Genomic DNA, 13,054 nt, shown 5'->3' on the forward strand with positions numbered 1-13,054 from the left:
TAATAGTCTCAATATTACTGCAGTGAAATGACCTTAAGCAGCACTGTCCTAGCCAGCAGTAAGAGGAGATTTCATCTTTAGAGGAAAAGCTGGCTTTGCAAGCTTGCAAGAAAGCCTTGACATCAGACCAGGAGGCTACTTGGAAACAACAACTTCATGTACATGGCATGAGAAGCTATTTTTTATTCTTCCTTTAAAACAACAGACACTAAGGACAGAAGTCAGAGTAATACTAGACTATAAAAAAAGGCACCTACCTCTACCAACGAACAAAATGCACAAAGCCCTAAGCACAGAAGGAAGTAGTATATCCTACCAGCGATCCCAAGGACTGTACCTGGTAAACGTAGCATACGTGTCAATGAGCTGTAGCGTAGCAGGTAGGAGGTTTTTGGTGATCTCTGAAGACTTGTGTGGATCAGTTTCTGCGGCTAACTTGGAAAAGTGCTCATCCAGAGAAACCTGGATCTTGGAAATGGCAGCATCAAGGGTGTAAATGGACTGTAAACTGGGAACTTCATGCAGCTGGAGAATAGTTCTGCAGTCAACGCCACAGAAAGAAGATATCTTAAAATACAAAGAGATGGAACAGTAAGTGCAAATCATTCCACAAAGTCAGAAGCTCCGTATGCACAATCGCATTCACACCAGCTTACCTGTCGAGCAAAGTATTCCTCTGCTATTTCCACATCGTACTTCACAGAGCTGCACTTGCTGGTGGCCAGTTCAATGAGAGAAGCGGCATGGTCAGCTTTCATGCCCTGCTTGCTAAGGTGATCCTACAGATGTCAAAGAGACCCGTCCCGCTTCAGAAGTGCTCTGTAATTAACCACTCTCCCAACTACCAGACTACAACACTTGACAAAACACGGACACACGTTCCCATTTCTCACCACCACGCCCACAAAACATACCCCACATGGAGCCAGCATGAAGACTAACATTCTTACTGTCAACATCATTACAAAACACCCCTATAACAATGAGGCTGTACCTTGATCCACGTGACGTAAGATGAGATTCGCAGGCGGGAAGACCAGCGCAGTGTGTGTAAAATGTCACATTCACTCATCTCTGGTGTATTTGTAGCCAATTGATTCATGTAGTTTTTGGATGGAGGCAAAATCCCAAGTATCCGCCACAGTATCAAGAAGTAGTACTGAAGAGCACAGGCTTCCTAAAAAAAGGACAGGTGGACAAATTAATAAAGGAAGGTTGCAGTTTCAACCACTCCAGCTACTGAAATTATCTCATCAGAGACTCTCGACTCCTGTAGGTGTGAACACATGCTCTTTCTGTCACATCATACAACAAATTATGCAACAAAGAGAAGTGAGAAAGGAAAAAAGAAAGATTACACCATTTTTTTCTGCTTCATCACATTCTACCCAGACCTCCTGGCATTACCAGGCACACACAACAAGCCTGAAAAATGTTATGAATTAAAAACTCATATGACATGTGCCATCACCACAAACACTGACAGTAGCTATGGGATTATTAAGCTCCTCATTACTTCAACCACTGCCCAGAATACCTGGTTAAACACTTTGCTTGAAAATGCGAAGTTTGAAAACTTGTTGTTCCTCAACATAGACAACACAGCCTTACCAGTGCAGTGACATTTTTGTTCTCTTTCCTCCTTAGTGTATCGAACTGCGACCCAGCTGCTAGGAGTGAGGTCAGGGCAGCGTAAAGCTCATCGTACTTCAGAGTCCTGGAGAAAAGGACCTCACAAACCTGGAAGAAATGACGAGCCAGGATCAGTGCCTCACAAATCACACAGCTCTGCATTTATATTCAGCCAGGCTCTTATCTTAAGCACCCAGAAGACCCACAGACCAAACCAAATAAACCTTCAGGAAGTGAGTTCTACCGGTTATTTCTCTCTCCAGTCAGAGTTCCAATTAACTGGCTATAAGGGAGCAGGCGTGAAGGGAGCCCACAGCCGCAATGACAACAAATGTAATGAGGAAACAAAATTCAGGAAGGACATGAAGCAATACGATGAGAAATGATGGTTAGAGTTAATGCCATGTGTCTGCCTGGGACATTTCAGCAGCACTGAAAAGTAAGTGTGGTTACGACAGGGCTCTCTGTTGTTGCATACATACAAGAATCACGACCATTACTACCAGTAGTCCAACACATCTTCATAGGTCTCTGCATGCTGACGTCCCTGACGTGTAATTAGGCACAGAAAGGAATCCCCCATTATATTATTCAGCCCCTATTCTTTTCTCCACGTGGTGAAATATTTCTGTTCTAGCTGCTCCATCAAGTCTTTCCTTCTTGCCTATTTTCCCTGGCACCTGAAAATTCAACACAGCTCTCTCAAGGCTTATGGAGAGGTCTTTAGAACCAAAATCCCAGTACCATGCTATCGAGACGGTTCAGATCATCTTCAGAAGCTTCCAGAGACAGGATGCAGTAGAACCTGGGCTGTGGAACTGCGTCTGGAATGTGAGGACAGAGAATAACATTTAAAGCGATGGTTTAATGAGGCAGTACTCTGTGATCCTCTCTCCTCCATCCCCATGATCTTTCACATTTTAAAACCGCTGCCAGATTCTACTAAGCCAGCTCCATCAGGCATTACACGTGCTCAAACCTACAGCATATGTAGCCAAGGCTTTCCTACTCCTACAATCCTGGCTCAATAAATACATACTTAGTTTGAATTACTTGTAGCACACTCCTAGATGACAATAATTTTGTTTAATAAAACTTTCCTAGCATTATTACTTGCATTTTTATTTCTTGTAACTATGTCCATTGAAAGAAGAAACGAGGTTCCACACCTGGGCTCAGGAAAGGCCCTCATTCAATTGTAAAAGCAAATCTTGGAATGAAAAACTCCTGATGTGCTCTTTCTTACCTGATGAGCAGTGCTTGGTCCAGTTTTCTTCCACTTCTTTAAACCCATGATAAAGGGGCGCAGATGTTCGTCTGCCACTGTCCTGGGATCCGCTCACCCAGCCGATGGGGGGAGTCAGCAAATTATATTGCACCTAAGTTAAAAACAAAGGAAAAAAACCCAACCATGGCATCCTTATCATAAGGGACAGGGGGAAAACACCATTACCAACAACAGGAAGAGAGCCATAAAACACTAACAGCCCTGTTGCTAGAACAGCACCACTCCCTGCTTCCGAGGGAAGCCCTGGACTCTCTCTGACAATTTTTATTCTGGAGTGAGCTGGTTAAATCAATGGTCAAGCTTCCAACAACTGAGAAGTCCACATCCAAAACACATCCATTAAAGAGAACAACGCCAAAAAGCTCAGCAGGGCCAAGCTAAAGCCCCACTCAGTAGAGCTAAAGCCTCTGCTCAGTAGAGGAGGTATTTATGAAGTGGTGCCTAAATACCCAAACACTCAAGGTTTTGAAAGACAAGGTGGCGTATTCAACCTGCCTCATCAGGATTTATTAGGACAGTCCTTACACAAGGAATTTACACTCAAACTGAACCTGCCACTAGGGATCAGCACCTGTAGTCATGCATTGTACTTCCAAAGGTTAGTAACAACACGAAAATTCACGTACTCAAAGGCCACAAAGAGAACAGAACACATCAAATGACGCCTGTTAAAGAGATTACTGCTGGGCAGCTGGTTAGACATCCCAAACCTGATGTCAAAACATTACCTGCTCAAATAGGTACATGGGGGCCTTGGAATACTGATGCAACAGGTAGTCAAACACCAAGAGCAGACGAGCCACAATAAGTGGCACAGAACACTGCTGGGTATCCATGTTTGCTGTCAGCTCCACAATTGTCTGGATACAGAGCACCATGATGGATCTGCGGCCCCTCTCCGAGAAATTGTGAAAAATCAGCAGCAGCAGCTGGAGATGTTCAACATTCAGATCTTCTGTGTCACCGGGAAGAGTCCCCTGCAAGGCGTTTTGCTTCAGTGTGCCCACAAACCTGACAACAGGAGAGGAAGTTTATAAAGTTTACTCTGTTCCTTGCTTAGATCCCTCTTCAAAAATTGCTTTAACTAGAGGTTAGAGAACATTGTCTGTAACATATTTTTCTACTTATTCTTCCAATACCAGCAATTTCACAAATTATTCACTATGTTAAGTACTGGAATTCACGTAATGGTACAGAGAGGAAAAATCTTGGTACTATCATAACAGAACTTATCAGAAACCTGCAGAAAGAAGACATTCGCCTTCCCTTTTCATAACCAGTATTGCTGTAAGGAATTCAGCCTCCAACCACTTAAATCCTGATTCTAGGTTTCATTTCCTACACTCCAGGTGAAAGACTTCAGCAACACAGAGGACAGAATCCCTGCTCCTCTGAGCACCACACATCATCACCACTCAAAGAACACACTCACTTGTCACGCTGGTCCCAGAGGATTTTGACTTGGTAGAAAATCAGAGAGGTAAGAGACAACTGACATCCAGCTTAACAAAAAATCATCTCACCTTTCCCAAACTTTAAGGCATTCTGGAACATCTGGATCTCCCTGGGCAGTGGCTTTATGCTGCCAAATCAGGAGAAGTCGTGAGAGCACAGACAAACTTTGAGGGTGGATGTAGAGAGGCCACGGACCTTCAGAAAAAGGGGCAACCCCCAGCTGCTGAAGTAGTGTGTTCTGAAACAAAAGAGAGGCTTCTTGGAGAGGCAAATCCTGCCTAACGCTTTAATTAAAAGCATGATCTGAACGTACAGATGACAACAACAATTATGGCTCTCAGAGCTTGTAAGGTTGCAATATCGCTCCTATTTCAATATATGGCATAGCTACTGAGGGACACTCATGTTGCCACCTAAAACAAAACGAAACTTCAACTGCAACACTAATGCAGAAAAAATCATAGAATCATAGAATGGGTTGGGTCGGAAGGGACCTCAAAGCCCATCCAGTTTAACCCCCATGTGATAGGCAGGGACACCTCCCACCGGATCAGGTTGCTCAAAGTCCCATCCAACCTGGCCTTGAACACCTTCAGGGATGGGGCAGCCACCACTGCTCTGGGCAGCCTCACAGCAAAACATTTCTCCCTAAGATCTCCTCTCAATCTCCCCTCTTTCAGCTTAAAAAATAGCATTTATGAGCTCTACTCATCTACTGCAATATCACAGCAAGAGAGATTATGCCACTATGTTCAGAATGTATGAAATTGGAGGGTGACCCCTTTGACCAACCACAGTAATTCTTACTTCTTTTCAAATATAGCAGAAAGGGAGATTTCTGAAAAGCCAATTGCTTTAAAGAAAAATCCAACAGAGTGTTTTGAATACAGTAGAATACAGTCAACGCAAATATAGCAACTGATTTCTCTGACTGGTAAGCAGATTAATAACCAACACGTATACTGTTAACTGTGTTAGCCAATGACCTAGCAAAGAAACCTAGAGGCTACAAAGTTAGCACATAAAAGCAGAAGGATTGATTCTCTCCTGAGAGAATCGTAAGACCTTTTGGCATCAGTCCTGACAGCAAAGCACATCTGCATGCATGTCTCTTGATAAACATATGGACAGAGGCAATTCTTCAAAACAAAATATTCAAACTCATTTCCTTTTCAGCTTTCATCATCTTCAAAGTTCACTGGATTAATCTGAACTCTAAGATGTGAAGTTTACACTCTGCACAGTGTTTTGCTCTAGATAACTGCAAAGGTCATCCAACTCACTGGATCAAATGTATTCCAAGCTCTGTTTGGAAAAGAACATACTCCAGGGCCAAACAGAACCATCAACACTCTACTCTAGGTGTGAGGAGTCTATGTAGAGACACCAGCAGTCCTTGTTTTATTTATACATTCGATCACACTCACCTGCAGGGCAGGAGACTGAAGATCTGAGGTCACTAAAGAATGGTTGAAGTGATACAACGCAGCAGCAAACTCCTCATCTGACGTGCCTGTAAGACAGGGATCAATCCGGTTTCTACTGCTGCTCTCGTATATGTAATATTTCCACATGAAGCTAAGAAAATACACACCTATAAATCCTACAGCCCACATTCTCTAACAGAGAAGTTCTGCTCACTCACCCTTAAGACCATCCTTATCCACCTCTTTGATGATGCTTGCCAGTGTGGCCATGTGCTGCTCCGAGAGAGACACGCTCAGGTAGTTACGAATAAAGTTATTCCTCGAGTTCAGCATAGAGGAAGTGATAAAGTTCAAAATGTTTGAAGCTAGGCTCAAAAACTGAAAAGGAAAGAGAAAGACACTGGAGAAGCAGGAAAAGCAGAGGGACTGTAAGACAACATTAAACATAAACTAAACAACCAGCAAAATAAATCAAGTCCCTTAACTCCAGCCCCAGCAGTGGACTGCAGGTTTACTCATTACAATCCACCTCATTGCACTCTATTCTTTACCAGGAACAATTTCATAACTCTTTGAAAAGGCTGCAAGTCTCTGACTTCTCAAATGCAGCATTTATTTTTTACTTTACCCAATGGAGTTGGAGCTAAAAGAATTCTACCTGTGAGACATTTCACTTACAGTTCTGCCCTCATTTTCCCACTCCCTCTGTAACCCTGGCAATAACAAATACAGGGACGTCCCTGCTGAGGGAAGAGTAGAGAAACTTTCTTTATTAGCAGCCAGGACAGTCATTGATTCTCCATCCACAACGTACTTAGAATATCCCACATTTGTGTTGTCTGTCAATGCAGCTACCCACAGACAAGTAAACAACACTACAGCATATCAGTGATTTCATTAAGCCTGAAGAACTTCCCATACCAATTCTGGATCCTTGCGGCTGGCCAGTATGTTCCCATTCTCTCCAGCAGTCTGTTTGTTTGGGCTTTTCACTCTAGGCGAGCTCTCCAAAGGCGGTGGTGGAGGTGGTGGTGGTGGGGCCACTTTCTCTTTGCTCGGAGAGATTGTCTCTTCAAACCACTGCCCGAGGATCGGCTCACTGTCATCATCTGACGCAGAACGACCAAAAGCACAGCATTATAAATAACTACCTTACACTAAATACTCAGCTTAGAAAAGACTGAAAAAGTTTCAGTGAACACAGTTACGGCATCTCCTGTCTTCATTTTTCCTTTCCAAATCACAAGGCTGAGCACTCTTCTCTGAGAGAACTTCTAGTGACCTTCCAGTACCTGAAGGGGGCCTACAAAAGAGCTGGGGAGGGACTTTGTACAGAGAGATAGGAAGAGGGGGAATGGCTATAAATTGGAGAGAGGCAGATTTAGACTAGACAGAAGGAGGAATTGCTTCACAATGGGAGTGGTGAGGCAGTGGAACAGGTTTGCCCAGAGAAGTGGCGACTGCCCCATCCCTGGAGGTGTTCAAGGCCAGGTTGGATGGGGCTTGGAGCAACCCGAGTCAGTGGGAAGTGTCCCCGCCTGTCTCACGGGAGTTGGAACTGGATGGGCTTTAAGGTCCCTTCCAACCCAAACTGTTCTATGACTCTACAGCACTCCAGCAGGATTTTGCAAGAAGAATTACTTCTACATCCTCTGAAGCAAATTCTGCCCAACTGCAGCCACTCTGGCTTCAGTTTACACAGAAGAGTACAGTTAGCATTACTTCTGCCAAACAGACCTTACAACCTCTTTCATATTTTCAGCATTACATGACATTCCAATCCAAGAGGGCAAGAGCCCAGTAGCCAAGTTTCCATTAACTGTGAAAGACAGTGTAAAATCCTGACTTAAGTTGCTTGCTGCAAATTCTGTTACCTTGGCTGCTATCCTCCTCTGTGCTGCTAAAATCATCCTCATAGTAAGTGTTAGAATCAGTGGAGGCACTTGCATCACTGCTCATGGAACCCTTTCTCTGACGCTGCAGGACACAAGCCTTGGAAGAAGAGCAGATCAAGTTAAAATTTAGGTTTACCAAAGACAAGATTCGTGAACTAGAGTATATAACTCATCTTAATTTCCTTCTAGCAAATCCAACACAATTATTTTATTACCAGTTTTTCAAGGCTTCTTGCCCTTAAGCTGTATTAAACATTATGCAAGAAGGTTGAAAATAAACCTATGCCAAGCTTGTAAGCAACACCTCAAGTACCAGCTCCAGCACAAAAGCATCCATGTTGAATAAAGCCTTTTCATCTTCTCACTAAACTCATAAACCCCACTGAGTTTGTAAGATGTACATCTCTGAAAAGAGGAGAGAGAGAGGCCCCAGCTGATATCATCTGAAAGAAGAATGCCAAATTCTTCTAAGCATGGTCACAGTTCGTAAAGTGTGGATTTTCCAGGTATATAACACTTGGCATGAGCAGTTCAGCTACAGAAATCCTCTTGCTGTGTGCCAGTTCCTACCTTTCTGTAGGAAGTAGACAGCAGTGTCAGCAGCAGATTAGTGAGGGGTACAGAATCTATCAGCCGCTGAATTCTCTGGATGGATGTGCTTTGAGCCATGATATCCAGCACTGCTGGTGGCCCATCACTCTCCCAGCCCTGCAGGATGACATCAAAAAGAGAAACTGAAGCGTGTTCCACTGGAGAAGGTAAAATATTCCACAAGAGTGTACGTACTACCTACACACCTTGTGCAAGGCCTCCACTTGCAGATCTTGAAAGAGCGAGGACAGCAATTTGATGGCATGATTAGCCAGCACCACTGACAGAACACCAAACCCCTGATGTCTACAGAAAGAAACAGAAAAGACACGATGTAATTTCATAAGGGGGAAGAAAAGTATGTTTTACTATTAAAACTACCTACTTATATTGAGGGGTAATGGTTTTAACCTGAAAGAGGAGAGACATTTTGCTGTGAGGGCAGGGAGGCCCTGGCCCAGGTTGCCCAGAGCAGTGGCAGGTGCCCCATTCCTGGAGAGGTTCAAGGCCAGGTTGGATGGGGCTTGGAGCCCCTGATCCAGTGGGAGGCATCCCTGCCCATGGCAGGTGTTGGGACTGGATGGGCTTTTCCCTTCCAACCTAAACCATCCCATGATTCTATATATATTAAATTGAGTGAAGTGACTGTTTTGCTAAACTGATGATGACTTCTTTTGAAGAATTAAGACTTGACTTCCAAACAGTGATGAAATCTCAAGCGCCCAACAAGATCATGTAGCAGCTGCTTGCTGGCACGGTCAGACATGTGGATAATGATGACCTCAGCAACGTATTTACATACCCTTTCCCAGGTCCCAGTTTGGGAGACCCAACACCCTCCTTAGTACGAGCAATGATGTCTCTGACGCGAAGGGCAGCCAGTGGATCCTTCTCCTTTCCCTTATCAGCCAAGGCTGTGGGGCTGAGGTTCAAGATGAGGAAGAGGCTGTTGAGCAAACACCAAGCCCCGAGCAGCTGGAAGTTCTGATAATGCTACCGTGCCAAAAGCGAAGGGGAGGGAAGCACCAAAAATAGACAAAATAGCATCAATCCAGATGTGAAAATATACCAGCACAGGAACAATGAAACAGCTTCCAAGACACAGATCTTACCTCACCCCCTGCCCGTCGTGAATTGCTGATGGCTTGCCCGATCATTTCATAGATTTCAAGCTGCAAATAGATCCAAAATCATGGGAACGTTTTGGCGTTCCACTGAGTACACACTACACACACTTATAAAATGACAAATGTAACTGTATTTTGCCCTCTACAACCAACCACTCCATTTATCAGGAAGTCTAATGCCTAGAAATAGTAGATAACTTTCGCAATCCAAATAACTTCAAATTTTACACACGAGAATGAAAAAAAACCACACACTCTCCCAACTACTTACACATTTCTGTACAATAGTAGCAGCATCATTTTCATAGTCTTCTTCTTTAGAACTTGTTGACCCAGTCCGTACCTGTTGCGTGCTCCCCACGTGCAGAATGGCCATGCAAGTTGCCACACTCACCCCTGTTTGAACACAAGTGGAAGGAACATTGTTATTGAGAGCCAATTTCAGGACCCAATGTTCCTGCTCATCACACTAAAACAAGCAGCATCAAACACGCCCATAAACATGACAGATTTGGGAATATTCAACATTACAGCTGATAAGTTAAAAAGTCTTTCTGAAGTACCCTAAGAGAGACAAGTTTTGTCTTACAGAAACATGCCAGGACAATTAAAGGAGGAAGTGTTTTACCAGGTAATTCCATCCAATCTTAAGTTGAATTAGGTTTATTAAATTAATTTAGATCAAATATTAGGAAAAGATTCTCCATACAGAGGGTGATGGAGCACTGGAACAGCTCCAAGGGAAGCAGTCACGGTGCCAAGCCTGATAATATTCCAGAACCATTTGTCCAATGCCCTCAGCCTCATGGTGTGAAGGTTGGGATGTCCTGTGCCGGGTCAGGAGTTGGACTCAATGAGCCTTGCGGGTTCCTTCCCACTTCAGGACATTCTGTGATTATATGACTCAATCTTCATACTCAGTTGCCATCTCTCTCTAGATTCTTACTCATACCAATTAAACACTCAGGATTCCAGAGTACTTAAACCACTCCTGGGAAAGCAGGTTGATTTGGGAGTATAACCAATGAAGCTGAAGCCACAAGCACTGCAAAAATACATTATACTCTGAACGTAGAAGAGCAGAAATTGCAGGCTATTAGGCAGCTGCTGAGCCACTCAGTCTTTCTCTCAGATACTGAAAAGAACATTCGCAGAATAAATCAGCATTTCAGCATCACAATAACAATTATCCTATTAACCCCATTGTCAGACTATGCAGCACTCCACAAAGCTTTGAAAGGTCACTTGCAGGCTGAGCCTTAAATGTGCAGGTAACAAAGCAAAGCAAAAGTGAGAGCAACTTAAAGCTCCAAAGAAAATACAGGAAATCCACTCACCTGCATAGAGACAGCTGAGAGCGAGAACAGTCACATCCTGGAGACGTGTGGGTGTCAGGGGCTCCAGCACAGGCAGAGACAGAGTATCCAGTGCCATGGTCACATCTATCACCAGTGAATGAAACCTACAGTAACAACACATCAAGGCTCAGCAATGCAACAAACACATCAGACAGCACACAAGAGCAGCAAAGCAACTGAGACTAAACAGCTGGCACCATTATTTTCTCTCTCACAGAGTGTCCAGCACCTACAAAGAACAGCAATGACAGACACTCACCCATTGCGAACAGCAGTGGCATCTGCCACTGTGGCTGGCATAATGAAAAAGGAGTTGGCTGACACAGCATCCTGAAATCGATTTATGTATCGCAGAAAGTACGGGAGGTTCAGACATACTCTCAGCAGTTTCTCAGAGCCACCTACCAACAAAAATAGCAGTGCTGTTTGTACTGTTCCAAGGGAGAGCTTCTAGGCAGAACAGATCTAACGGTCAGCAATAATTGACTTAATTACTCTTTGTGGTGAGAAAATACCATCCTAGATGAGGTAATAGGATAAAGACTGGTTTTAAACACATAAACCAGACGGGGAAGCCTTCAGCTAGTACTCATCATGGGTGTCACCAAGCTCTGGGTGCACGTTATGTGGTACAGCAGGTCTAATTCTCTCCTGCTCAGTAATCCACCCCACAGGCTACTTTATATTGTACACCGTTTTCCCTCCTAAAACAAACCTATGGCATACGAACACGCTGAGCTCTACTCCTCTGCAATGAAGAAAACTACATTACAGCCACAACCTCCCTCACTAACATCAGCGTGCAACCGAGCGAGTCCTAACAAACACACACTTCAGGTCAGAACATTTCTTCCCACTCAGAGCTCTATGTTGGAACACAGGGGAGTCATTTGCTCCAGTATTTTCTCCCTCGATGCTAAACGGCTGATTCTCACCAAGTTCTTGCAGGCTGGCTACATTCTGAGCAATGAATATGCTTTTTGTCTTTGCCGCAGAGGTTTGATCTGTGGAAGCTTGATCCTCACTCTCTCCTTCCACCTAAAAGCAAGCACATACTAAATATATCATGGAAGTATTAAAAATAGACGCTACTGCAGTAACCCTCTACACAGACGTAAGAGGTGCAGCAGCAGCAGAACTGAGAAGAGCTATGAATATCACTGAACGTCAGCTTCCTTGACGCTACAAAACTACAATTGCCAATACAACACAAACAGTGTTTGCCTGTTTGTCATTCAATCTATAAGCAGGATACAAACACTTCAGAAAGGTTTCCTTTACACATATTTATTGATAAACTACCACTTACTGCCCTCTGCCCTTCCCTGCACCAATGTTATCAGTGTTAAAATTCAGACTGCTTCTGTTCTAGAGCTGTTTGTTTACCTGTGTCTCTGGCGTGGCAGATGGTGATGAGGAGACCCTAGGGTTAAACACTGATGTCAGCTGATTGAGGAAGTTCATCTGCACTTCTTTCTGTCTTAGTTCTGGGCTCACCGGGGAGGCCAGCTCCTTCTGGTCCTCTACTGCAGGGGAAACAACAGAACATCATTACACACATCAAACATGAAGTATGGCCAATGCAAGTGCCATAGCAACGTAACCATAAATCAAAACGCCTACCGTCAGAGAGAGTTTTGACAGTCTGAGGCAGCTTGGCTGATTTCATCATTGCAGTGAAGGTAATAATTTCAGTGCGATCCAGGCGGCTGCAGCCCGTGCACAGCCCCTTTATCAGCAGAATGAGGTGTTTCTGCAAAGAAAAAGGCATCAAGTACCATTTGAACTCTCCTGACTCCAATTATTCCTCGACATTGTTTATTCCAAGCAGCTGCATTAAGAGTGCTGCAATTTCAGCTGGTAAGGCTACTGTAACAGCTCAAATCTGCTCTGATCTCACACCACAGATCGTGATGGCTTACTAATTGCAGGTAATTCAGGTCACTGTCATTGTCCCATACACTTGTTATAGAAAAGCACCTGTAAAAGCTCTCTCTCCTCTGACACACTAGGGCTTAGGGCCAGCCCCATCAGCAGCTGTACGATGCAAACACTTCTTACATGATGTGGACAATTCTCATGTGCCTTTCCTCTTTGAGACAGATTTCAGCTTTCTCAGCAGACTAAAATACAACTGGGCAAGAATCCACCTTTAAAAACTCAAACAGTTTTGAACCAGCTTGTTACACAAAACCAAACCAGACAGTAGAAAATGGCAAGAGAGTTATCCAAGGCTTCAGGTCACCCTTAGCTGAGCTTGCTCACAAGCTGAAGTTCCGAG

The 13,054-nt window shown here is 44.0% G+C and overlaps 2 protein-coding genes across 6 annotated transcripts in view; one reads left to right on the top strand and one right to left on the bottom strand.

Moving 5' to 3' along the window:
• The window catches only part of MICOS10 (mitochondrial contact site and cristae organizing system subunit 10), a 285,369-nt gene that overhangs the window by 138,448 nt on the left and 133,867 nt on the right, over positions 1 to 13,054 (top strand). The gene's annotated exons all lie outside the window — the stretch shown is intronic.
• The window catches only part of UBR4 (ubiquitin protein ligase E3 component n-recognin 4), a 90,667-nt gene that overhangs the window by 72,020 nt on the left and 5,593 nt on the right, over positions 1 to 13,054 (bottom strand). For all 5 annotated transcript variants that reach the window (XM_069874441.1, XM_069874440.1, XM_069874438.1 and 2 more), the window contains exons 4-25: positions 12,397 to 12,526; positions 12,160 to 12,299; positions 11,709 to 11,811; positions 11,033 to 11,174; positions 10,753 to 10,877; positions 9,687 to 9,811; positions 9,401 to 9,460; positions 9,091 to 9,281; positions 8,495 to 8,594; positions 8,268 to 8,405; positions 7,677 to 7,794; positions 6,724 to 6,911; positions 6,021 to 6,180; positions 5,803 to 5,888; positions 4,444 to 4,613; positions 3,649 to 3,931; positions 2,879 to 3,011; positions 2,377 to 2,456; positions 1,612 to 1,740; positions 995 to 1,177; positions 657 to 779; positions 338 to 567 (exon numbers count right to left, since the gene is read on the bottom strand). In XM_069874441.1, the coding sequence (XP_069730542.1) occupies positions 338 to 567; positions 657 to 779; positions 995 to 1,177; positions 1,612 to 1,740; positions 2,377 to 2,456; positions 2,879 to 3,011; positions 3,649 to 3,931; positions 4,444 to 4,613; positions 5,803 to 5,888; positions 6,021 to 6,180; positions 6,724 to 6,911; positions 7,677 to 7,794; positions 8,268 to 8,405; positions 8,495 to 8,594; positions 9,091 to 9,281; positions 9,401 to 9,460; positions 9,687 to 9,811; positions 10,753 to 10,877; positions 11,033 to 11,174; positions 11,709 to 11,811; positions 12,160 to 12,299; positions 12,397 to 12,526 (3,137 nt within the window). The remainder of the gene's footprint in view (positions 1 to 337; positions 568 to 656; positions 780 to 994; positions 1,178 to 1,611; positions 1,741 to 2,376; positions 2,457 to 2,878; positions 3,012 to 3,648; positions 3,932 to 4,443; positions 4,614 to 5,802; positions 5,889 to 6,020; positions 6,181 to 6,723; positions 6,912 to 7,676; positions 7,795 to 8,267; positions 8,406 to 8,494; positions 8,595 to 9,090; positions 9,282 to 9,400; positions 9,461 to 9,686; positions 9,812 to 10,752; positions 10,878 to 11,032; positions 11,175 to 11,708; positions 11,812 to 12,159; positions 12,300 to 12,396; positions 12,527 to 13,054) is intronic.

The sequence above is a fragment of the Phaenicophaeus curvirostris genome, chromosome 22 (genome assembly GCF_032191515.1).
Source record: "Phaenicophaeus curvirostris isolate KB17595 chromosome 22, BPBGC_Pcur_1.0, whole genome shotgun sequence".
Lineage (NCBI taxonomy): Eukaryota > Metazoa > Chordata > Aves > Cuculiformes > Cuculidae > Phaenicophaeus > Phaenicophaeus curvirostris.